The 26,275-nt window shown below is 43.0% G+C and overlaps 1 protein-coding gene across 2 annotated transcripts in view; it reads right to left on the bottom strand.

The window, feature by feature from the left end:
• Positions 1 to 9,317: 9,317 nt before the first annotated feature.
• Positions 9,318 to 26,275, bottom strand: part of FBXL7 (F-box and leucine rich repeat protein 7) — a 372,139-nt gene continuing 355,181 nt past the window's right edge. For both annotated transcript variants that reach the window (XM_077269706.1, XM_077269705.1), the window contains exon 4: positions 9,318 to 16,631. In XM_077269706.1, the coding sequence (XP_077125821.1) occupies positions 15,895 to 16,631 (737 nt within the window). In that variant the 3' untranslated portion in view covers positions 9,318 to 15,894. The remainder of the gene's footprint in view (positions 16,632 to 26,275) is intronic.

A 26,275-nucleotide genomic window follows, 5' to 3' on the forward strand; every position in this document is an offset into this window, starting at 1 on the left:
TGTCCAGGTGATCACGCGGGTGCAGGAGCTGAGCCCGACACGATCAGCACAGGAGTTTGGCTTAACGGACAGCTGAGCTAATACAGCCAGAACCTAGGACAGGGACAACCAGGATGTTTAATCCTCTAGATGCCACAATCAATAATGAACCCAGGATCTAGATGGGTGTGAGAAGGGGGCTCCTTCTTTCACATCTTTGACCCACTCACAATATGATCGTGACGTTCCAATGGTTGTCATGGCAGGCAGAGGTCAATGCCATCACTGGAAATGACAATGCCTGCCGCAAAAAATAAGCTCCCCCTACAGTCATCTTTGTTAGAAAACTAAAATTATTATCTCTAAGAACATGGCGATATTTTTTTTTTTAAATACTGTAATTGTTTTAGTATACAAAAGTAGCAAAATAAATATAAAGTGATAAAAAATTGCTCTGTATTCAAAAATAGTACAAATATGGTATGGCTCTTCTGGCAGAAAAATAGAAAAATTATAGCTCTGAAAATACGGCAATGCAAAAAATATCTTGGTAATGCTGCAATAGTACTGAGCCAAAAATAAAATTGTTTATCGCTTATACCACTTGGTGAATTGCAGAAAAAAAATATAATAAAATTACCGTATGTCCCTTTGGAGGGGTTTCTGCTTTTTGTCACCTCATGGTCTCTGCTGACACCAATTCCAGCAAAATCTGCTCTCCAAAGTGGCCCTTGTTCTCCTCTGATCCCTGCACTGTGCACAGTCAGTAGTTTCTGACCACATATAGTATGTGTGGGGGGATGTGGAGATAATACCTGGTTTTCTTTCACTCCTCATTCAGATGAGTCCTGGTTTGGCACAGGGAGAGGTAAGATGTTAGTGGCAGGGACCATCCACATTGAGATACACCTTGACGTGTTTAAATGTTTTTTTCACTTTTGATCACACTAAGTTCATGTATGCATTCATCGCAGTGTGCTGACACCCATATATGTTTGTATATTGGGTACATAGCGTATTTGTGCACCTGTACATTTATTTAATACTAAAAGTGTGCGGATCCTATTTTTTTTATTAATGTAATGACTGACAGTCTGCTCTCCTGACCTACATGGCTCTTACCCTTTCATATAAAATAAGCTCTGGAGGCAGATTCTCAGGGAGATCTATGTCCGGCCCATAGATCTTATCAGCTCATTTACATATAAGAAAAAGGTGGGTTACTTTGGAATAAGACATCAGATTGCAGATAACAAGGTGTCCTTTTATTCATCTTCCTATGACTTGCATGTCCATATAGATGTTTTGGGAGGGTTTTACAAGTCTTGGAATGGTGCCTCTAGAATAACTATTTCTTGCAAATGTTTTGGGCTTTTATGTGAATCTCTAGGAGTAGTTTTCCATGTATCAATTAATTGGCCACCTGTAACAATAGCAGATTACAGGTAATAAACAAAGAAAGAACAAAGTGGTTTTGCATAGAGTGAACGTGTCAAGAGAAAGGCACACACAGAACTCCTGAGTGGGACTGTAACTCAGCCCTGGCATTTGGTAGACCCAAGCTGCCCTTACCGCTTCCCTCCAGATTCTACCACATCTGGAGGAAATGAAGATATGTGCTAAGACCTATATTTCCCAAAACACCACTATGTAAGATTAAATAACAATAATAAAGCAATAATAATATTGCAATATAAAAAACAAATCCCATCAGACCATAACCAAATGTTACCATCATATACAGTACAGTAGTGACAATAGCACCATATGGATATTAACTAAATTCACTTTACTCACTGATATTAGCACCATATAATTACAATATAATGATAGGATCAGTGCAGCGCCCCAGAGTCCTGGTCGTTGCAGTACTGTGGCTCCGCCACTATGGGGAGCCATGGTGCGTCCGATGGCACTGAAGGAGTTCATCTGATCAGGTATCACAGACACCAATAGATTTCACAGCTGGGCCTCCGGGGGGAGCTAAGGGTTCTATTCATTAGGCCACTCCCCACCATAGTGGGTAAACTGGGGGTCAGGCAGGAACTTAGAGGAGAAAGCTGACTGGATTGGACGAAGCAACACCTAGTGGCAGAGGGTGTTGTGGAGGAAGAGACAGTAGGGTCTCTGTCAGGGGTGGGATCCTGACAGAGGCTTGGCATTGAAAAGAACGTAACGGGTCCGCGCCAGCTCCGGGAAGCGGCGGGACCCAAGAAAGGACTAGAAGCGAGATAGATTGTGCTGAGAAACGAGATCAAGCAATAGGAGAATACCAGTAGGAGTCGTGCTGTAAGACCGGAGCAACATCCTACTGAGGCGCACTACCGGCGGCCGGAACGCCGAGGGAGTATTTCATTAGACAGCTTCAAGCAATACTCTAAACAGCGGCAGGACAGTCAGTCTCAGGCGGGCTGTCTCACCTAAATCACCTATGAAGTCTTGGGAGGCAATTGCGGGAGAGGGGCGTCTCTAGGGTCCCGGAAGAACTCCAGGCCTACCCGACAAACGGGTGCCGTTCTAACTGTAACATCAGGAAGGGACGGAAGATTAGCAGAAGATCAGTTAATCGAGTTGTGAGGGAACACGAGAAACAGACACAACGGTTGTGGGGTACTTTCCGTAAGCATAGCAGGGAAGGACTACAACACATAGCGCTAAGAAGGAAGGCACCGATTTCCACCTGTGAAGTGAACTCTGGAGGTGCCATTGGACCGGCCGGACTTGCGCAGCCTGGTGAACCGTATTCTGGACTGAGGACTCAGAGATCTCCAGTAAAGAGGTAAAGGGACTGCAACCTGGTGTCCTCGTTATTTACCACGACCTGCACCCCACAACTGCACCACCAACATCCACACCCACCCATTCACTGTCCGCCGTGACAACCCCAGAAGCAGAGACTCAGAGGCCCGGTACCGGGTACCCCTCGGCCCTGCGGCAGTGGGGGCGCTACAACTTGGCGTCACGAACAGGATCTACTTAAGCCTGAAGAATCAGGTCATGTGTGCCTTGGAACTGTGATTTATCGTGCTTGGACTGTGCTTTATTACAAGGATTGTGTGTTGCCACTGCCGCCAGAAGTTCCCGCCAAAACCGCCGCCATTACAGCGCTAAGGAGAGCGCAGGAGAAGAAGAAGGGCGTGGAAGTGGGCGTGAACAAGCTGAAGAGCGCGAAAGACAATGGCCGCCCAGTCTAAATATCTCGGCCCCTTGAGGACGTGTCCGTCAGCAGCCGAGATCCGCCTCCTGATCCTTAATGGTGGGCAGAGACAACGAAAACGAAACCGCCCACGAAGAAGAGAGCGGGAAAAGGACCAAGAAGAAGGAGTGAGCGACATGGAGGACGCCATGGCGAGCCGCCCGGAGCCGGAGCGTGGGGTCGGAGCAGAGGACTCCCCCAGCCACCCGGAGGGGCACCGCAACCAGGCCTCCACCGCTGATGCTGAATTCCTGCAGGCCGGAGTGGACGAGCTCAGCGACCGACCCCGGCGGACGCAGCTGAGCACTGAGGCCGGGTGGAAGAAGGCCATCATCAGGAGCCTCACCGGACATCTGTCGGCAGCCTCATCTGGTCCGGAGCAGGGAAGAAGTCCCAGCGCTCCGAAGCTGGAAAGCGAGGCCCTGCCGGAAAGGGGTATGCTGCAAGCAGAGATGACAATGTCGCAGCACAAGGCCCTGCAACCAGCGTTCCAGACCCCAGCGGAGGCAGAGCAGACCGGCACCGGAGGGACCGCATCTGAAACAGGTCTGAAAGACGACCCTGCCCTGACGACCGACACCCCTCCAGTGACTGCTAGTGCCACAGCTGCTGACTCCGTTCCAGTGACTGATCTTGCAGCGGCCGCTACCTCTGCTGCAGCAAATGCCCATACTCAAGCTGCGCAGACCTCCATCGCTGCGCATGATTTAACCATACATGAAGGACGGATTAACGGCGTTTGTCCAGCACTGGGTGTAACCCTGGACCTCACTTTGCCCAAGCCAAGAAGGGTTAAGTGCCAGGTGCAGCCCTGGAAGCCGTCCAACTAAACCTCGGAAACCTGAAATTGTAAATAGTTAACTGTTTATTTCCTTGCTGTTTTGCTGCTAAAACCCGTCCTGGGTTAACTCTTAAAGGGATCCCTTTGTTTACCCGGGATCCCTATTGCTTTTTATTTTTGCTTTCACTTTCATTTTTGCTTTTTGGTTCACAATGTTATAAAAACTGCTGAATCATGAACAATGCATGATACAAACTTCTTGTAAATAGTTTGCACCTTATTAAAGGCGCTTCCTACTGGTTTTACTTAGAAAGAGACTCTTTGCGAAGATACCGCACCGGAGCCTTTGCTGAGTATGGACTGGTAGCTAGAGAACAAATGCTACCTCCTGAAGACTTGGTCCCTTCTTAAAGGGGACATCCACGTGTATATTTGAAAAATCGTATTGCTTTAAGATTAATGGATAGCAATAATGTTGATAAGAGAAAAGTGATGATAATGTTTGTACGAGAAAGTTATATGTGTTTAATTAGTTAAATGTGAAGAAATACTGATGATGTGCTCTGAGAAGTAAAAGGTGAAAGATAGAAGAAGGATGCAGTGGGCCCGTAGAGATAGATGTGGTGTCCAGCATGCAAGAAAGGAAGAAAGATAATGAGAAGGTTTGATGTTCAAAAGAAAATGCTTGATAATGTTGGTAGATAGTTAGGATAGAAGGTAAACCCTGAGTCCTGATAGGAGTCATGTAGAGATGACTCAGTGCTCTTAAACTGAAAGTAATGTTATGTTCTATACTGTGTATAGTAGTTGAAAAGGCAGTAGGCCCTGGCTGAACGGGGCGGTCCTGTAACAGAAAGGAGAGGCAGTAGGTCTGGTGCCGATAGGACAGGCGGTCCTGCAGATTTAAAGAAGGCGAATGGGAAAGTTAAAATACCTTATAATGTGATTATAGGAAGGTCTTTAGTGGATTTAGAGTGTGAGTCCTTAAAGGCAATGTTAAATTATTGTTCAACAATTTTGTACTTAGTAGAATACCCGGTTGGGTAACAGGAGTTATTTATAGCCTGTTACTTATAATGTTAACCATGTTTGTAACGTTCAAGTGTCCTCACCTCCCATAAAGGGAAGCTCTGTTCAAGTATACTTATTATTATTTGCACTCAACAAAAATTGTATGTCTTTTTGCTAACCTGTATTGTTGTTTTCTTCCCAGTCCCGGAGTACTGTGTTTAACCAGGGGGGAGTGCAGCGCCCCAGAGTCCTGGTCGTTGCAGTACTGTGGCTCCGCCACTATGGGGAGCCATGGTGCGTCCGATGGCACTGAAGGAGTTCATCTGATCAGGTATCACAGACACCAATAGATTTCACAGCTGGGCCTCCGGGGGGAGCTAAGGGTTCTATTCATTAGGCCACTCCCCACCATAGTGGGTAAACTGGGGGTCAGGCAGGAAGTTAGAGGAGAAAGCTGACTGGATTGGACGAAGCAACACCTAGTGGCAGAGGGTGTTGTGGAGGAAGAGACAGTAGGGTCTCTGTCAGGGGTGGGATCCTGACAGAGGCTTGGCATTGAAAAGAACGTAACGGGTCCGCGCCAGCTCCGGGAAGCGGCGGGACCCAAGAAAGGACTAGAAGCGAGATAGATTGTGCTGAGTGAGAAACGAGATCAAGCAATAGGAGAATACCAGTAGGGGTCGTGCTGTAAGACCGGAGCAACATCCTACTGAGGCGCACTACCGGCGGCCGGAACGCCGAGGGAGTATTTCATTAGACAGCTTCAAGCAATACTCTAAACAGCGGCAGGACAGTCAGTCTCAGGCGGGCTGTCTCACCTAAATCACCTATGAAGTCTTGGGAGGCAATTGCGGGAGAGGGGCGTCTCTAGGGTCCCGGAAGAACTCCAGGCCTACCCGACAAACGGGTGCCGTTCTAACTGTAACATCAGGAAGGGACGGAAGATTAGCAGAAGATCAGTTAATCGAGTTGTGAGGGAACACGAGAAACAGACACAATGGTTGTGGGGTACTTTCCGTAAGCATAGCAGGGAAGGACTACAACACATAGCGCTAAGAAGGAAGGCACCGATTTCCACCTGTGAAGTGAACTCTGGAGGTGCCATTGGACCGGCCGGACTTGCGCAGCCTGGTGAACCGTATTCTGGACTGAGGACTCAGAGATCTCCAGTAAAGAGGTAAAGGGACTGCAACCTGGTGTCCTCGTTATTTACCGCGACCTGCACCCCACAACTGCACCACCAACATCCACACCCACCCATTCACTGTGCGCCCCACGGCAGGGTCACGGGCCGGGGCCTAGATGATCCGGTTCCGGATGGCGGCGGGACTACTGTGGTTGGCGGTGTTGCCGGCGGCGGCTTCCTCGCTGCGGCTGGTGCAGGATCACGTGCTTTGCGCGTGTTCCCTGTTCCGGTTGGCAGCGTGTTTGCCGTGGTCGGCGGCCTCTGCTTGCAGCGGTGCCCTGCTGCTTTCTGGGGCTGGGTCACGTGCACCTCACGTGTATCCGGTTCCGGTTGGCGGCGGTGGCGCCGTGGTTGGCGGTGCACGCAGCTGCTGGGGTACACTTAATCTGGCCATGTATTTAAGACGGCTGCTTTCACTTTGTCCCCCACGCCCCCTGAGGAAGGAGCAGTGTTCGTGCTCCGAAACGCGCGTCGGGGAGGGTCCTGGGCCCCCTAGTTGGTGTACACGCCAGGTACGGTACCTTTATTACTGTCTGCACCTATGTAGGTGCTTGATATCATGCCTGTTGTATTTCATTTATTATTCTTTTTATTTTTTGGGCTGTTATCTTATTATTATTGAGTACTGCTGGGTGCACCGGCTATGGGGGGTTCCACAGGTCCCTATGCTTACAGTGTATTGTGGTTTAGTTCTCCACCTCCCCTACCTTGTCCTTTGTGCCTACCCATTGTTTTTAAAGGTATATCAATAAAAGTAATTTTTTATGGGATATAACTGTGTTCTTGTGGTGTTTTAGGATTTCTGTGGTTACAGTTGTCCCTATTACGTCCGTGACATACATATCTAGGAGGGTACATTATCTATATATTTATTTAGTATGATTTTCCCTATATGTATTATGTATGCCACAACTTTATGCTTATGGTTAGTATCTAGTAGAACCCCTTTTTGCAAGTATCGCAGCTTGTAAACGCTTTTTGCAGCCAGAGTCTTTCATTCTCATTTGAGGGATTTTCATTCGTTCTTTCTTGGAAAATTCTTCCAGTTCTGTGAGATTCCTGGGTCGTCTTAAATGTACTGCTATTTTGAGGTCTAGCCACAGATTTTTAGAGATGTTCAAATCAGGGGACTTTGACGGCCCTTAGAAAGCTATAAGCTTGTGCCTTTTGAGGTAGTCAATTGTGGATTTTGACATGTGTTTAAGATCATTATCCATTTGTAGAAGCCATCCTCTTTTCAACTTCAGCTTTTTTACAGATGGTGTTATGTTTGAATCAAGAATTTGCTTTAAAACAATGAGGTATCCCGCTAAGAACAGATAAGAGTACGAATAGTAGGATCGCCTTTTGGACCCCCAGATGGTTGTGAAACAAACTGCCAAAATAGTGACGGGCTCATATAAAACTGGCAATAGAAATGCAGATAAAAATAAACACTTACTGAGCTGTAGGGATATTGCCGTTAGGTATTGTGGCTGACGGATATAGCAGCTGAGGGTTTCGAGTGGTCAGATGACAGGAGACTCGTGTCTCTGTGAAGAAAGCCCGCAGAGCCAGAAGCACCCCGGCCGGGGGTGACCACTCGAAACCCTCAGCTGCTATATCCGTCAGCCACAATACCTAACGGCAATATCCCTACAGCTCAGTAAGTGTTTATTTTTATCTGCATTTCTATTGCCAGTTTTATATGAGCCCGTCACTATTTTGGCAGTTTGTTTCACAACCATCTGGGGGTCCAAAAGGCGATCCTACTATTCGTACTCTTATCTGTTCTTAGTGGTTTTAGCGCGATACCTCATTGTTTTAAAGCAACTTTTTTTTTGGTTCACCTGTAGGTGTGACAGGGTAGGCACGGTACCTGTCCGGTATCAGCAGCTTTTCCTCACTTCTCACAGCAGCGCCAGTGTGACAAGTATTTGTTGAATCAAGAATTTGTTGAAATTTCATTAAATTGATTCTTCTCTCTACCCGTGAAATATTCCCCAATGTCATTTGCTTCAACACAACCCCAAAGCATAATTGATCCACCCCCATGCTTATTGATTGGCGAGATGTTCTTTTCCTGAAAATATGTGCCCTTTTCTCTCCACACATACCTTTGATCATTGTGGCCAAAGAGTTCTGTTTTAACCTCATCGGTCCACAGGACTTGTTTTCAAACTGCTTTAGGCTTGTTTAGATTTTCTTTTGCATACATCTGAAGCTGTATTTTATGGTGAGGACACAAGAGAGGTTTTCTTCTGATGACTCTTCCATGAAGGCCATATTTGTGCAGGTGTCTCTGAATAATAGAACAATGTACCACAACTCCAAAGTCTGCTAAATCTTTCTGAAGGTCTTTTGTAGTCAAGCAGGGGTTCTGATTTGCCTCTCTAGCAAACCTACAAGCAGCTCTAACTGAAATGTGCATTGGTCTTCCAGACCTTATCTTGACCTCCACTGTTCCTGTTAACTTTAATTTCATATTTACATTTTGAACTGAGGAAAGGCCATACTTGTGTACTGGTGTACTTTGATGCCTAACTAAAGACAGATTTGTAGAGCATATAAGATGGTAACCTCCATGAAGTAAGCCCGGGAAAGCAGGCTCCAGAACATATTTTACTGAGAGTGTTAATAGGGCATAAAAGAGATGTATGGGAATGGCTGCTCACATATCCCCACCCAGGGGGCGTGGTATGGCAGATAAAAAGGAGGCCAGTTGTCTCATTCAGTGTCTGGAGGTGTGTAGACCTCCAATGTTGCTTGTGTTTGCTAAAGGAGTCAGGAGTTGGACTAACCTGAGTGGGTGAGCCTGCACTACCGTATGGACTGTATACTTTCTGTTTTCACTTTGTATCGGAAAAGGCTGTCTTTTTGTTTGGTTATGCTGAGCGATTTATGAAGTTTTAATAAATCAGCCTGGACCTTTTTACTGAAAACCGCTTCCCGTGCCTAACCCAACCGCAGCTGAGTAAGTAGAAGCCCTCTAAAAGATTTAGGCAGTTTTTGAGAGTGAACAATAATGGCAGGAGACAACAAGTGACTGATAAGGCTAATAAGATATCTAACAAAGTTCCTTATTTTCGCTTGTACTATTTTTGATAAAAATAAAAATGTGATTTCTACAGTATGCAAGTATATCATGTCTTTGTTAATAGCCTGGCTTCTAATTCATTCAGGATTTGACTACCATATTGTGTTCCTTACAATACATGCAATTCCTACCACCGAGAGAAGGGAAATAATCCACAAAAGCTGAAATGAAGCATTTAAAATGTATTTGTGCAGTTTCATAAGAACATCACATATCATTAAAACAATAGAACAGCTAAACATGATGGATAGTCAAGACAGGATATTGGAATATTAACATAACTAGAGGATGAAAAATTAAATACTTTTTACATTTGAATTTCCTATATGCAATGTGAAATAACCAGGTTTCCTCTATGTACATCTTTATATCATTGTGATTTACCATTGTGTCATTTATCCCGAGCAAGTAAAACTATTCTATTGCCGAAGTCGTGCTAAGAAGAAAATAGCTTGTACACATCATTTGTGAATGTCAGATTTTTTACTTTTACATATGAACAGAACATACACAGTATAGCACCAATCATTAATAGGTGACCGGTCCTAGACATATTATATCAGCCACTGAAAACTTACAGGACTGTAAGGCTATGTTCACATGTTACGCTTTAGAATTTTTTTTATGCAGTTAAAAGCTGTGTTTTACTGGATCAGCAACGCTGTGTGTGAACAAAGCCTGACTATCACATACAAGCCTAACTGAAAAACGTATTGCTTGTAGGAACCTATTAGAGCACAGTTTTTGTTTTACCCAGAGAGGTTTATGAAATGAAATCTAAGCTTTGATTGGTTGTTGCAAGCATTGTATTTTTCTCTAAGGCCTATATTTTTTCTCTATTTTCTCTTCTGTGCATTAAGCAAGAAAGATGTAAATGGCTAACTAGACAGTGATAATTGGAAAAAAATAGAAATATCAACAGCCACATTCAACTCCAAAATAAATGACATATATAGGCCCTGTTCATTAAAACAATGTTGCCAGAATTCTGGAGTAAATTGCTTTAAAAAGTCGTAAAATTATAGTATTTCAATTTGGGACTCACTTCTATCAGACTTTTATTGCATAGTCTGTACCCTGGACGATAAAGACAATAATGAGTTATTTGGCACGGAGTTCATGTAAATGACTCTTCATATGGATAGAAATAAGAAGATTAACACTGTCTATGATGACTATATAATAAGACTGTACATCTATAAAACATTTTCCTTCCCATGTGAACGCCATCCTCACATATGAAGAGGATGATTTAAAGATTCATTGAATCTACTTAAGGCACTTGGAATTTGGCACAGCAGTGGATCATACATGGAGATGACTTACCTCACTGACCTGACGCTGGTTGTATCTTCATAGCAATGACTTTCCAGAATGTATTCTAATGTGCCATATGGAGAAAATGCAAAAATCAATTATCGGTGCTAATGGGGCGTTGAAATAAGAGCAGGAGTTGGAGAGATGTTTTTTGGTCTCTTAATAAACATACAGAGGAAGAATATGATGAGAGTTTAGAGAAATTTTACCAAATCACGAAAATTCAGAGGAGAGTAAGAAAAGTGGCACTCACCACCAGAAATTTCAGTAAAAATGTAGCACTTTATTTCAGACACAGGATTGCAGGCAGAGACAATAGTGAAATGAGCAACAGTTGTTTTGTGTGAGTACACGCTTCATCCAGCTCACACAATAGATGTTGCACAATTCACTAATGTCTCTGTCTGCAACCCCGTAACTGACATAAAGTGCATGTTGCTGGCATAATTGGTGGTGAGTGCCGCTTCCCTTGCTCTCCTCTAAATTTTCACGATCTTGCTAAGCTGTGTTAAGCTGAGCACCGCAAGGCATGGCGATTATAATCTGGATATATTTTATGTGATCCTTTGTTTTTCTTGTAACTGGGTGTGGCGTTAGTGCCAGCATTTTTCCCTTTGGTCCTTTCGTAATTTTGCCAAATTATTTTAGAATTGTGATTTAGAAGATTTATGTAAATTTGTGACCATTTTGCAAGTGTCCTCTGGAAAAATGAGGAAAGGCTTAAATGTCTCATGATTTGGGATTCAAACGTGGGAAAATATGCAAAGGTGTTATTCACATTTCTCATTCTTTTAGTAGGGAGCCACAAAAACAAATATTTCTTATATGGCTATAAAATTGCACAACATTGAATATGCCACTTGCACCATTTTATCTCCGTTGACTAGTGAATACATCCATCCTACTACAATATTAAAACATGGTATCCACTTTATATTGTAAAGTTGGAAAATGTATCAATTAGATTGGATAAAGCTGATTATTTCACAAGTCTTCTGAGACGTGTTTATCATCAGTGGACTACAAGATTCCCACTAATTGTGCTACGTAAAATCTGTCTAATAATCTGAGTATTTCAGCTTGTAAACCTTTTTTTAAAAACATAATCATTTATTTCTTTTATTGTGTTAGTGCCAGAAGAACTTCCTTGGTTACACACAGGCATGCCTATTTATTAGCCAAACATTAAAAAGCACTTTGGCATACATTTGGCCAGTATATGGTGGTCCATGTTTTACCTGTACTGATATCATAGCTGACTATGATTTTAATATAAGGGTTTCCCAAGTCAATGGCAGATATGTCTGGGACTTCAATTTTCTTGCGCTCTATATATGTAGATGATGGAAGTAAGTCCCCAAAATGTGGTTGGAACCGAGGTTTATGAGTATATTTAATGTGGCCTATACTCTCTGCCTAGTGAGAAGACAAGGAGAGGTTACTGCTATGACATTCATAAAAGAACACTGACACCACACAATGGAGTCTGTCCGATGGCGTCTGCCTACTAATCCACTGTAATACCGTGTAGGGTACATAAAGGGAACCTTTTCATGGATTTTTTTTTAAATAAACTGAGTAGCTCCTCCTATTGGTGCAGCCTCATTGATTTTGGAACAGTTTTTCTTTTTCTTTTGTGCCCTTCAGTACAAAAGTTATTACCCCTGGTGGTATTAATGGTGTAAATTTTCCCTTCATCCAACTGGGCGTGTTCCACGTGCGGCCATGTTTTGATTGGAGCGCATAATCAGAGAAAAAGCAAATGGTCACAGATAGGTTTTGTGGTATATGCCCAGTTTGTTGAAAGGAAAAATTGCATCTCTATAACTGGGAAGCTATAACTTTAGAATGGAAAGGCACAGAAGGAAAGGGAAGGTTGTTCCTGAGTCAGTGGAGCAGCGACAATTGGAGGAGGATCTCAGGTTAAATGAAAGGGAACCTGATACCACGTTTTCCCCATACAAAGTATGGCCAGAACCCGTAAGCCCTCGTGTACAGCATTCTGGTCCGATGGGCATCTCTGGTCTTGATCCAGTGCTTCCTCTCCTCTCACAGTCGCCTTCTTCCCTGCTTCATGTGGATCATGCGTCCTACATCAGCCACACAGTGACCTCCATTGTGCTCCTGCGCAGGCGTACTTCTCTGCCCTGCGAGAGCAGAGCGAACTACTGTAATGAGCATACGCAGGGAAAGGCCAAAGAGCGCTAGACACTTAGAGCAGAGAGCAGTGCGCCTGCACAGGATTGCGAGAGAGGACATTGTGTAGGTGATGTAGGGTGCGTCATCCACACGAAGCTGGAGAGGAGGGTAGCGATCACAAGGAGAGAGGAGGCGCCGGATAAGACCAGAGATGCCAATGGGACTGGACCACGCCATAGATAAGTATAATGAAAGCTATTTTTTTGCCCTGCAGAGCGAATAGGGGACATATATATACCACATTCTAGAATGCTGTATATGATATATGCATATATGATTTATATATGATATGTATCATATATGTATATTTACAGGTGCCTGCCATACTTTGTATGGGGAAAACCTAGTGACAGGTTCCCTTTAAACAATTCAGTGAAAAGTCCTCTCTAAAAATAAGTGACAACATCGTGTATGAGTGGCGGCTCATACCTAAGATTTCATAGGTCACTTAGGCTCAGCACCCACATCATGGTCCTGCCATGGAATGTACAGTGCAGGCGAGGGATTTTAGTGCCACAAATGTACGCTGGACTCGACAGTAAAAAATAAATACATTTGATTTTTTTGCGGTTCTAATGCTATAAATGATTGGAAATATATGTTCCCACTAGTTTGTAAGTTCCCAGAACCAGCGTCGTTAGTGGTTTGGGAGGCAGAATGTTAAATAACAGGCAGAAAATGTCAGCAGAAGTGGGTTTATATATTAAGGGGGTCACTAAAGAGCATATTTGTTCCACTGGTCTGGAGAACATTTTCCCATTTGGATTCATAACAACTGAAAATATTATGTTTAGTTTAAGAGAATAGAAGAGGACATAGAAAAGTGAAGTGACAGACATGGCAGAGTGACTGATTGCCTCCCTAATTATCGCAGAGCGGCATTTCTGCACCCACTGCAGCGTACTGGAGAAGAGAATGGGAATCTGGGCGGTAGCTCATTACAAAACCCCAGAGAACTGTATCCAATACATTACAATTTGTCAAAAATCGAAAATAAAAAACAGGAAGAAAACTGAACGAGTCTTGTGAATATCACTGATATTGTATGTATCCTCTGTCTACGCATAGGAGATTGTGGACACGACTAGTGGCTGTAGGTGATGTAGTCATATTATGTGTATATATACTAAAAAGGAAAAACTACATCCCCTACCTGAGCTCTGCCCCTAATAAATGCCCCTCAGTAGTCAAACAAATCCTTCATTTGTCGTCTGAACATGGCATAGCATATATGTAGCTGTGGCATCATCCATTAATGTTTTTTTAAATCTAAACTTTGTTTTTTATGGTCTTGAATGTGTACCATGAAAGAGTGAAATAATAACACGCATTTCACTAAATGGATTTTAAAATCTGACGGCCATACTGGGAATCAGGAATGCTTATTTTTTCTATGAGATTGACAGATGGAGATTTTGCTTTTCTCTTCATCGACTGGATGCATCAAAAATTAAAGGGATTCTCTAGCTAGCTGTGAATATGGAATAATCATTGTATGATAAAAACTCTAGGAGTTACTGATAAAGTAAGATTCATCATTACTTATAGGATCTTTACTTGTTGGCGCTAACTGACATTCAAAAGGTTAAAAACCTGTCCTGACCAATTCTGGCTCCCCAAATAGTGTACACTGCAGCACCCTAATACAGAGAGAGCCTTAGGGATCGTGCACACGACCCTAAAAATCGGTCGAGCGTTATCCGTTATTTTGGAAGACAGCACTCATCCCCATGTTATTCAATGAGGCTTTGCACATGTCCGACTGGTCCGAGGAAAAATATTGTAGAATGCACCATTTGCCTCCGATAATTGGATAACACTCGCCTAATCGTGTTTATGGGTCTGTGGAAAACATTGGGCTGCACTCAGATGCCATCGTAGTGCAGTCCGATTTTCACGGATAGACTGAATAGAGAAAATTGACAATTTCTCCAAAAAATTCTGATCAGAGTGTGCTAAGCACAATCAGACCATTTTCCCGGATGGAGAACATATGGTTGTGAGACCCTAGCCTCACACTTATACACTGTCACAAACTGCAGCTTTGTGAGCAGGATTAAGATGGGGCAGTGGAGAAACTTTCTATTGGGTAAGTTTTTTTGCAGCATTTTTTCTCTACTGAAGTGTTGGCAGAAAACACGCTTGTATATTATACATGATTTTTATGCAGTTTTAGACATTTTCGATGAGTTTTGTGTGCATGCATTTAAATGGGTGAAAAAAAAGCAGCAAAAATGCTAAAATATTTCACCTGCTGCGGTTGTAAAAGAAATGAGCAGCAGATCAAAAAATGCAAGGAAACAAAAAACACTGAGAGAATGAGGTTTTTGAAATCTCATTTACTTTGCTGCTACTGTAAAATGTGGCATTTTTTTCATACACAAAAAAACGCGAGGTGTGAGCATGCTCATAAGCAAGCAGTAAGGCACGACTAAGGTGCAGGACTTCTCATTTACAATACTGCCTTATCTGCTTTTGACTCAGCCAACTGTGCTTTATAGAATTCAGGCAATGGTGTACCTTCGTATACTGGCCAAACATATGCCAACAGGACGCTCTTTCAGCATAGTCTGTTGGACGTACAGTATATGTCGGAATGTGCGAAGGATATGTATTATCGTAAAACCTAATGAAAGTTCTAGGATGAAAGTGCTGAACAAAGACTCTTAAGGGGGTTTTACCCATCCGACATTCACTGTTGGACCATATTGTCTGGATCAGATGATGGTCTCTTGACCCAACCTCAACAGCTCAGGTCAGGAGACCAGCTACTGCTCCAGACATCATGGTCCATACACAGTGAATGTCAGGGGGTGAAGCCGACCCAGTATGTGCGTATTTTAACGCTTTAGCAATGAAAGTTATGAAGAAATATTGTATAGGGTCTTTCCTATATAACATTATTGAGTGACACATGTTCATCCGTTCTGGTTGTGTTCTGTAATACATGGTCACCATGGAAGGTGACATCTCATAATACACCAACACGTCAATATCTGCAGGACAGGTGAATGTTATGACAAAAGAGACCAGTGATCATGTCTGTTATGACATAAAAAACAGACCCTCAAGCAGAAAATGTGATGACTGTGCGAGTTCTTCTCTTGTTATGTGGCTTTAATACTGGAAATAAGATTTTAGATGACTTCTCAGAAGAATGCAGGATTCGTGTGTTCAATGATGCATCTTTTACAGTGGCGTTTGACAAAGCGAAGAGCATCCACTGACACTTCACAGTCCTGGACATTTAGCATCTGCAGGTCAAAGCAATTGGCAGCAACGATCTGTAGGCCCTGACCCGTGATGCTCTCACAAGACTTCAGGCTCAGGCGCTTTAGGTTAAAGCAGTTCAGGGCTAAAAACTCCAAACCAATGTCTGAAACCAGCGGGCATTTGCCGATATCCAAAGATTTCAGTTTTGTGCAATTTTTTGCTAGGTACTCCACTCCATGATCTGTGATGCCTTCACAACCTCGAGCATTGAGGTAGCGGAGCTTGCTGCAGTACTTGGCAAGGTAACGGATGCCCACATCTGTGATCCTCCCACAGTGGGCTATGCTTAGGTACCGCAGACGAGACTCCAGTTTGGCAATTTCTCGCATGCCAAAGTCACTCACAAAGCGACAGTCACTCACACTTAATTCTTTGATGGATGTACAATATATCATAATATATCGCAGACCTTCATCAGTGATACGGATGCAGCGACGCAAGTAGAGGTGAGTGAGCTGAGTGCAGTGAGCTGCGATTGTGTGGAGTCCCTCGTCTTCCAGCACAAAACAGTCCGTCATGTCCAAATAACGGATGGATATCTGTTTACCATGCATTGGAGACAGCTTTATGGAAGCTTCACGCGTCAAGCTGATACAAGTTACTTTAGAGCAACCTGCAGAAAAAACAAACATATATTATTACTGTATTACTTAACACGTACAAATTAATGCATAGAGCAAAAAGAATATATTCATAAATCCTTTATGTAGTAAGACCAAAATTAGGCAAGTTATAGGAGTCAGCATCATATACAATAGAGCGTAAAAGTTTTAGGCAGGTTTTGAAAAAGATGGATGTCTGATCTTCATTGTCTTTTCGTACACACGCAGAAGCAGCAGCAGCATGGATGACAATACATATATAGATATCAGTACCGAGCAGCATCCATGGGAATCCAGCTTCGAGGTGAGGTAAAAGATTTGTTAAAAAGCTCAGCACAATCTTTATTTGTCTTCCTGTGACTGATTCCTTCTTCTGCTCCTCTCTCCTCCCCATAAGCAGTGGTACAAATCCTTTTTTAAGCTGAGTTCATAATTTTGTGATTGTACAACTACCAAGGGCCACATAAAATTTGAAGGGGTATTCTGATGTAAAGAACATATTGACACTACTATATATTCCATAATCTATTATGTGCCCCTACTGTGTACTCTGTAATGGCTGTGTATGACCGTACAGGAACATGGTCTGATCATACCACAGCTCCTGGGCAGGAAGGAGCAAAAGAGTATAGAGACATTACAGCAGGGGATCACAGAATATTCTTTCTGTGAGGTAAAACATTTCCCTGCCTGTTTTCAAACAATGCTTTACTTCAAAGAAAGAATATTCTGTGATCCCCTGCTGTAATGTCTGTATACTCCTTTGCTTCCCCTGTGCCCAGGAGCTGTGGTATGATCAGACCATGTTCCTGTACAGTCAGACACGGCCATTACACAGTACGCAGCAGGGGCACATTTATAAGATTATCTCAGCACAGGAACATTTTATTTAATCACATCCAATTGTGGAAATTATTATTATTCCGAGATCTGTTGACTAAAATATACTTTTGTTTGTGGGAAACCCCTTTAAGTCTTCAACTGACATGGAAGCCTATTGCTATACCAAATCTAACCTCTTAGACGCCTCAGACACTCATGACAATAGCATCCAAGACATGAAATATCTGCTTCTGTACAGTGTCACCTATAGTATATAGATGTCACCTGCTGCGGATGGTGTGGTTCCCTCTCCTGTGCCCGCACCATCTCTCATGCCATACAATGTACAAAAGATGTCCCACAAGCAATTTATTACATAACTCAATATTATCATTAACGCTGTGTGCACACGTTGCATTTTTTTGCGTTTTTTCGCTATAAAAACGCTATAAAAACACATAAAAAAGCATACATTATGCATCCCATCATTTAGAATTCATTCCACAATTTTTGTGCACATGATGCATTTTTTTCCACGAAAAAAACGCATCGCGGTAAAAAACGCAGCATGTTCATTAATTTTGTGGATTTTTCGCGTTTTTACTGCTATTTAATGCATTGGGAAGCTCTGGAAAAAAACGCGTCAAAACCGCACAAAAACACGTCAAAAACGTGCAAAAAAACGCATGCGGATTTCTTGCAGAAAATGTCTGGTTTTGCTCAGGAAATTTCTGCAAGAAATCCTGAACGTGTGCACATAGCCTTAATGTGCAGAAGATTTGGTGCAGTGTTTTTGGGACTTTGAACAAAAAAAAGCAAAGAGGAGGTTAAAGAAAGCCTGACCCCAAGTTTTTGCTATGGAATCTGAGACCAGCATGATATAGGAGCAGATACCCTGATTCCAGCGATATGTCACTCTCTGAGCTGCAGTTTTGTTTTTGTCTGCTGTAGATCTCCAAGTTCTAGTTGGCTGCTTTCTGCCTATACACAGAGTACACAAAAAGCTGCCAGTCTATACACAGCTTATTAATATGGAGGACTACACGGCAACAGATTTACTAGTGATCTAGTGATAATCTACTGCTGATAATAACTCAGTTGCTTTATCAAAACTACAGCAAGCAGCCCAGTAAGTGATACATTGCTGGAATCAGGGTTTCTGTCTCTACAGTATGCTGCTGTCAGATTAAGTAGCAAACTTTGGTCACAGATTATTTTTAAGGGTAGGCATTTGTTTTAAGAATGACACAATAGGCAAGGGTGTAAAATGATAAGATCTGAAACCTAGAATAGAACACTACAAAAAATAAACTATTTTAACTTAAAGAAGAAATCATTTCTACATAAAGGTAGCAGTCACATATGGGCCCTGTTGCATGAGAAGGCATAGAAGCCCCTTTTACACATAAGAGGGCACTAGTATTTTAAATGAAGCATGGTAGTTGGGGAATGCCTTATTACAGATTTTGCATGGGGCAACAGGAGTTACACACATGATCAAAATTGTTGGTACCCCTCATTTAATGACAGAAAAACCCACAATGGTCACAGAAATAACTTGAATCTGACAAAAGTAATAATAAATAAAAGATCTATGAAAATGAACAAATGAAAGTCAGACATTGCTTTTCAACCATGTTTCCACAGAATAAAAAAAAAAAACTCATGAAATAGGCCTGGACAGAAATGATGGTACCCCTGAAAATAATGTGACAAAAGGGATATGTTAAATCAAGGTGTGTCCACTAACTAGCATCACAGGTGTCTACAATCTTGGAATCAGTGGGTGGGCCTGTGTATAGGGCTACATATACTCACTGTGCTGTTTGGTGACATGGTGTTTATCACACTCAATATGGACCAGAGGAAGCGAAGGAAAAAGTTGTCTCAGGAGATTAGAAAGAAAATTATAGACAAACATGTTAAAGGTAAAAGTTATAAGACCATCTCCAAGCAGCTTGATGTTCCTGTGACTACAGTTGCACATATTATTCAGAAATGTAAGATTCATGGGACTGTAGCCAACCTCCCTGGACGTGGCCACAGGAGGAGAATTGATGACAAATCAAAGACGGATAATACGAATGGCAACAAAAGAGCCCAGAAAAACTTCTCTAAACAGATGAAAGGTGAACTTCAAGCTCAAGGAACATCAGTGTCAGATCGCACCATTTGTCGTTGTATGAGCTGAAGTGGACTTCATGGGAGACGACCAAGGAGGACACCATTGTTGAAAAAAAATCATAAAAAGCCAGACTGGAATTTGTCAAACTACATGTTGACAAACGACAAAGCTTCTAGGAGAATGTCCTATGGACAGATGAGACAAAAATGGAACTTTTTGGCAAGGCACATCAGCTCTGTGTTTACAGATGGAAAATGAAGCATATCAAGAAAAGAACATTGTCCCTACTGTGAAACATGGAGGAGGCTCTGTTATGTTCTGGTGCTGCTTTGCTGCATCTGGCACAGGGTGTCTAGAATCTGTGCAGGGTACAATGAAATCTCAAGACTATGAAGGGATTCTAGAGAGAAATGTGCTGCCCAGTATCAGAAAGCTTGGTCTCAGTTACACGTCATGGGTCTTGCAACAGGATAATGATCCAAAACACACAGCTGAAAACACCCAAGAATGGCTAAAAGGAAAACATGGGACTATTCTGAAGTGGCCTTCAATGAGCCCTGACCTAAATCCTATGGAGCATCTTTGGAAAGAGCTGAAACATGCCGTCTGGAAAAGGCAACCTTCAAACACGAGACAACTGGAGCAGTTTGCTCTTGAGGAGTGGGCCAAAATACCTGTTGAGAGGTGCAGAAGTCTCATTGACAGTTACAGTAATCAGCACAGTGAGTATCTGTAACCTTACATACAGGTCCACCCACTGATTCCAAGATTGTCAAAACCTGTGATGCTAGTTAGTGGACACACCTAGATTTAACATGTCCATTTTGTCACTTTATTTTCAGGGGTTCCATCATTTCTGTCCAGGACCATTTCATGTGATTTTTTGATTTTTTTATTTCTGTGGAAACATGGTTGAAAAGCAATGTCTGACTTTCATTTGTTCATTTTCATAGATCTTTTATTTATTATTACTTTTGTCAGATTCAAGTTATACCACCACCAGGGGGACCACGTGTGTACAACCCAAATTAATCTACGTGTTTTAGAGTACCTACATTTCAACTATTATTGATTCTAAAGAGAAATAACTGAACATTGTGGAGGAGCTGTGAGCGCCAGTTCGGTGCCAGCAATTATTCTCAAACTAGCAAAGAGAAGTATGCCCCAAAGCTAACGTTCCCTGTAGCCCTTATTATACAAATGACAGTCTGTAACGGGACATGCTTGAGAGCTGGATTAAGGCAGCTCTGTATTCTGTGACTACGTTGAGGATGAGGGTGAAAGAAAGCCTTAGTTAAACATTTCAGGATAAATAACCAGGGCGTTAAACCTTTGCCTACAACCTCAGATCAGCTAAATGTTCTTTAGACAGAAAAATGCTGTGATAAAATTTTCATAGATATCAAACTGCAGATTTCTATACTGTTTAAATAGACCATTACCTAATATCCATAGAAAATTCACTACAACGTCCACCAATATCAGCGTGCTCAGCTGACAGTCTAATGTGTATTTGGACCTCCCAACTTTACCCAACAGATTATGTCAGGGGAGATAAGGATCCAGCATGTCCGATTTCAGATAGCTAATTCTTTTGTTCTTCTTGAGATAAGCCTCCGCCAGGGACATCTGGCAGCGACTTTTTCATAGAGAATACAGGAGTGCTCGGCAGGGCCAAGCAATTTTACATCTGACGAAGCTAGGACAGACAGCTGACGGCTCAATGATACCTATTGTGTCTGAGGTGACCTTACGATTGTGTATGTCACTGTGAAAAAGATTAGAGCTTATTAGCCTTATGCTACAGCAAAATGAAATCAGAATTCAAGACTTATTCAATTAATGGAAGTTTTGGAACTGCGCAAAGAATGATCTGATTACAAGGTGAAACTATCGGTTCATAGCTTAGGAGTTGTTTTATGGTATAGAGTCAGGGCCACCATCAGAGCATTACTGCCCTTACTGCTGTATGTGGCCTGGTGAGCAGCAGTACAGAGGGAGACCCGGGCCCAGTCCGGACCCCGCCTCTTATGCTTCTGCTCACCGGTCCCCATCGTGCAATGAAGTTCACCTCGGCGCTGGGAGCTTTCCTCGGAGCTCTACAGTGTCTAACCTGAACAGCTGCACAGCTCTCGCTCCCTCCTCATCATGTACACACCGTCCTGAACGAGGACACCAGAAGGAGAGCTGCGCCTGCAGGGGATCATCACTGAGGTAAGTATGAAAAACTTTTTTCTTTTATCAAATGAATTAAAATGGGTGAGGGCGGGAGGTGGAAGGGGACTGCAAGTGATAGAGGGGGGACTGCAAATGATGAAGTGAGGTAGGGGACTGCTAATGATGAAGTGGGGGGAGGTGACTGCAAATTAAGAAGTTGGGGAACTGCAAATGAAGTGGGGGACTGCAAATGATGAAGTGGGGGACTGCAAATGATGAAGTGGGGGAATGCAAATGAACTGGGGAGACTGCAAATGTTGAAGTGGGGGAAGGGAACTGCAAATGAGGAAGTGGGGGAAGGGGTACTGCAAATGATGAAATAGGGGGGAGGGGGACTGAAAATGAGGAAGAGGGGGGAGGGGCTGCAAATGATGAAAAGAGGGAGGGCTGCAAATGATGAAGTGAGTGGGGGGACTGAAAATGATTAAGTGACTGGGGGAGGGGGACTGAAAATGATGAGGTGGGGGGCAAGGGGACTGCAAATTATGAAGTGAGGGAGGGGAGGGGGCTGCAAATGATGAAGGGAGGGGGACTGCACATGATAAAGTGAGCGGGGGCGAGGGACTGTAAATTATGAAGTAAGGGAAGTGTTGGAGAGCAAGTGATGAATTGTAGATGGGGTGGAGAGAGAAAATTATGACTTGGGGACTTGGGGGAGAGCAAATAATGATGAATTTTAAAGGTTGGTGAGTAAATGATGATGCATTGAGACTGGTGGATGGGGGACAGTAAATGATGAATTGAGGGTGGGGGACAACAAATGATGATGAATTGGGGTGGGCAGCAAATAATGATAAATTGAGGATGGGGAAGAGTAAATGATGTATTGAATGTGGGGGAGAGAAGTTGATAATAAATACTGGGTGGGGGTGGCAGAGAGAGAAGACAAGACATAATGAATTGGGGCAGAAGGGCCATGTAAACATAATGAATTGGGGGAGCGGGAGGTACAGGGTGGGGGCCATTGAGGATGCAGTGGCTGGTATTGAATTGGGGAAAAGAGTACAGGGGCTAATTAATTTATATATTTATTAGGTGTGGAATTTATGGCTATTCATAGTGGCTATTTATAGTTGGTGGGAGCACAGTGGCGAATTATAATTTATATTTGGAATGGTGGGTTGCAGAATAACTAATTATGTATTACCGTATTTTTCGGACTATAAGACGCACCCAGGTTTTAGAGGTGGAAAATAGGGAAAAAAATATTTGAAGCAAAAAATGTGGTAAAATATTTAATAACATAAATAACATGCTATTATATGTGGTGTTATTATATATAATAGTATGTTATTATGTTGGAAGCTGCGGGTAGAAGATGGTGCCGCGGGACCAGTGTCGTGTCTGTAAAGTACTATGTGAAGACGCTGGAGGGTGAGTCTAAGAATGGGGGCACAGGTCTTATATTTAAAGCACCACTCCAGCACTAAAAAATAACATTGGAGTGCTGCTTTCAGAATCCATGGGAGAACTATAACTCCCAGCATGTCCTGCAGATCATATGGCATGCTGGGAGTTATAGTTCACCACAGGAGTGTCAGAGTGCTTTATTGTGTGTTGTAAAGACTAACCTTTTAATTGTGGCAGCCAGCCACACTGTGGTGAGGTAAAAAGCTGGAGCATCCCATGACTGCACAGTGTCCTCCCTCTTGTTGCCTCAGCACAGGTCATAAGAGGAAGCTTGCAGATTCTAGTGTGGTGTCTGAAGAACCTGTGCTGACATCAGAAACAGGAGGGCTCTGTGTTGCCATGTGATGCTCCAGCCCGCCCACTGCATGACATCACACAGGTCCTTATGCCTCAGCATCCAGCACAGCCCAGGCAGGTATGCGGCGATCTTGTCTCCTCCGGCCCCTGCTGCTGCCTCCTCCTCCACTGGACACACAGATCTCCCCAGCTGCTGCAGGAATCCAGCGCTGGGGAAACCATGTGTGTCCCTGTGTAAGTGAAGGAATATTCATTTGCTGCTCACTGCTCATGTGACAGGTGGGCGGGGATGCGGCTAATGGATAGTCACTGCACTTTAATCATCGGGACCATGTGCTTTCCCCAGCAGGCTGGATTCCTGCAGTCAGCCGGACAGCGGGGACATTTTTCTGCCGCCTGCAAGGGGGATCCCAGTGTGATCCCATTCACTGCTGCCCTTTCCCCACATGTTACATCCCTACCATAAGACGCACCCACACTTTCCTCCCAAATTTGGAGGAAAAAAGTGCATCTTATGGTCCGAAAAATACGGTAATTGTAGGTGCATGTCTGTATTCAGCTGTGTGGTGGAGAAGAAAGGGAAAAAATGTGTTATTTTATGTAGAGACGAGTCCTGGCTGGAAAAAGTGATGGCGGCCTGCTCTAGATGAAGAAGAAAAGAAAGATGAATGACTTTAACTAGAGGTGTCACTGGTAAGTCTGTGTGCTACCTGTACACTGACCACTATATACTGTATACTATACACAGAGCTCCTGTGTATAATGTCACTTTATGATCGTTATTCAGTTACTATGTGTTGGTACAGTGCCTTGCGAAAGAATTCGCCTCCTTGAATTTTTCAACCTTTTTCCCACATATCATGCTTCAAACATAAAGATACCAAATGTAAATTTTTCATGAAGAATCAACAACAAGTGGAACACAATTGTGAAGTTGAACGAAATTTACTGGTTATTTTAAATTTTTGTGGAAATTCAAAAACTGAAAAGTGGGGCGTGCAATATTATTCGGCCCCTTTACTTTCAGTGCAGCAAACTCACTCCAGAAGTTCATTGTAGATCTCTGAATAATCCAATGTTGTCCTAAATGCCTAATGATGATAAATATAATCCACCTGTGTGTAATCAAGTCTCCGTATAAATGCACCTGCTCTGAAGAACAGAGAGAATCATGAAGACCAAGGAACACAACAGGTAGGTCCGTGATACTGTTGTGGAGAAGTTTAAAGCCGGATTTGGATACAAAATGATTTCCAAAACTTTAAACATCCCAAGGATCACTGTGCAAGCGATCATATTGAAATGGAAGGAGTACCATACCACTGCAAATCTACCAAGACCAGGCCGTCCCTCTAAACTTTCATCTCAAACAAGGAGAAGACTGATCAGAAATGCAGCCAAGAGGCCCATGGTCACTCTGGATGAACTGCAGAGATCTACAGCTGAGGTGGGACAGTCTGTCCATAGGACAACAATCAGTCATACATTGCACAAATCTGGCCTTTATGGAAGAGTGGCAAGAAGAAAGCCATTTCTCAAAGATATCCATAAAAAGCGTCTTTTAAAGTTTGCAACAAGCTACCTGGGAGACACACCAAAAATGTGGAAGAAGTTGCTCTGGTCAGATGACACCAAAATCAGATGACACCAAGATGGCAACAATGCCAAACGATATGTTTCGCGTGAAGGCAACACAGCTCATCACTCTGAACACACCATCCCCACTGTCAAACATGGTGGTGGCAGCATCATGGTTTGGGCCTGCTTTTCTTCAGCAGGGACAGGGAAGATGGTTAAAATTGATGGGAAGATGGATGGAGCCAAATACAGGACCATTCTTGAAGAAAACCTGTTGGAGTCTGCAAAAGACCTGAGACTGGGATGGAGATTTGTCTTCCAACAAGACAATGATCCCAAACATAAAGCAAACTCTACAGTGGAATGGTTCATAAATAAACGTATCCAGGTGTTATAATGGCCAAGTCGAAGTCCAGACCTCAATCCAATCGCGAATCTGTGGAAAGAGCTGAAAACTGCTGTTCACAAATGATCTCCATCAAACCTTACTGAGCTCGAGCTGTTTGCCAAGGAAGAATGGGCAAGAATTTCAGTTTCTCGATGTACAAAACTGATAGAGACATGCCCCAAGCTGTAATCATAGCAAAAGATGGCGCAACAAAATATTAAGTTAAAGGGGCCGAATAATATTGCACGCCCCATTTTTCAGTTTTTGAATTTCCACAAAAATGTAAAATAACCAGTAAATTTTGTTCAACTTCACAACTGTGTTCCACTTGTTGTTGATTCTTCGCCAAAAATTTACATTTGGTATCTTTATGTTTGAAGCATGATATGTGGGAAAAGTTTGAAAAGTTCAAAAGGGCCGAATACTTTCTCAAGGCACTGTAATATGTGGTCTGCTCATGGTGTGGCAGTATTTTTCCCTGGTATGTGGTATTATTCGATCACTATGATTTTAATATGTGTTCTGGTCAAGGTGTGGCAGTATTTGTGCCTTGTATGTAGTATTATTCGGTCACTATGTGGTGGCAACACGTGGTCCAGCCATGGTGTGGCTGTATTTGTTCCTTGTATGTGGTATTATTCAGTAACTATATGGTGGTAATATGTGGTCTGGTCATGGTGTGGTGGTATTTGTTTCTTATACATGGCATTATTCAGTCACTATGTGGTGGCAATATGCGGACTGGTCATGGTGTAGTGGTATTTGCTCCTTGTATGTGGTATTATTGGGTCGCTATGTGGTGGTAATATGTGGTCTGG

Source organism: Ranitomeya variabilis, chromosome 6 (genome assembly GCF_051348905.1).
Source record: "Ranitomeya variabilis isolate aRanVar5 chromosome 6, aRanVar5.hap1, whole genome shotgun sequence".
In the NCBI taxonomy this organism is placed as follows: domain Eukaryota; kingdom Metazoa; phylum Chordata; class Amphibia; order Anura; family Dendrobatidae; genus Ranitomeya; species Ranitomeya variabilis.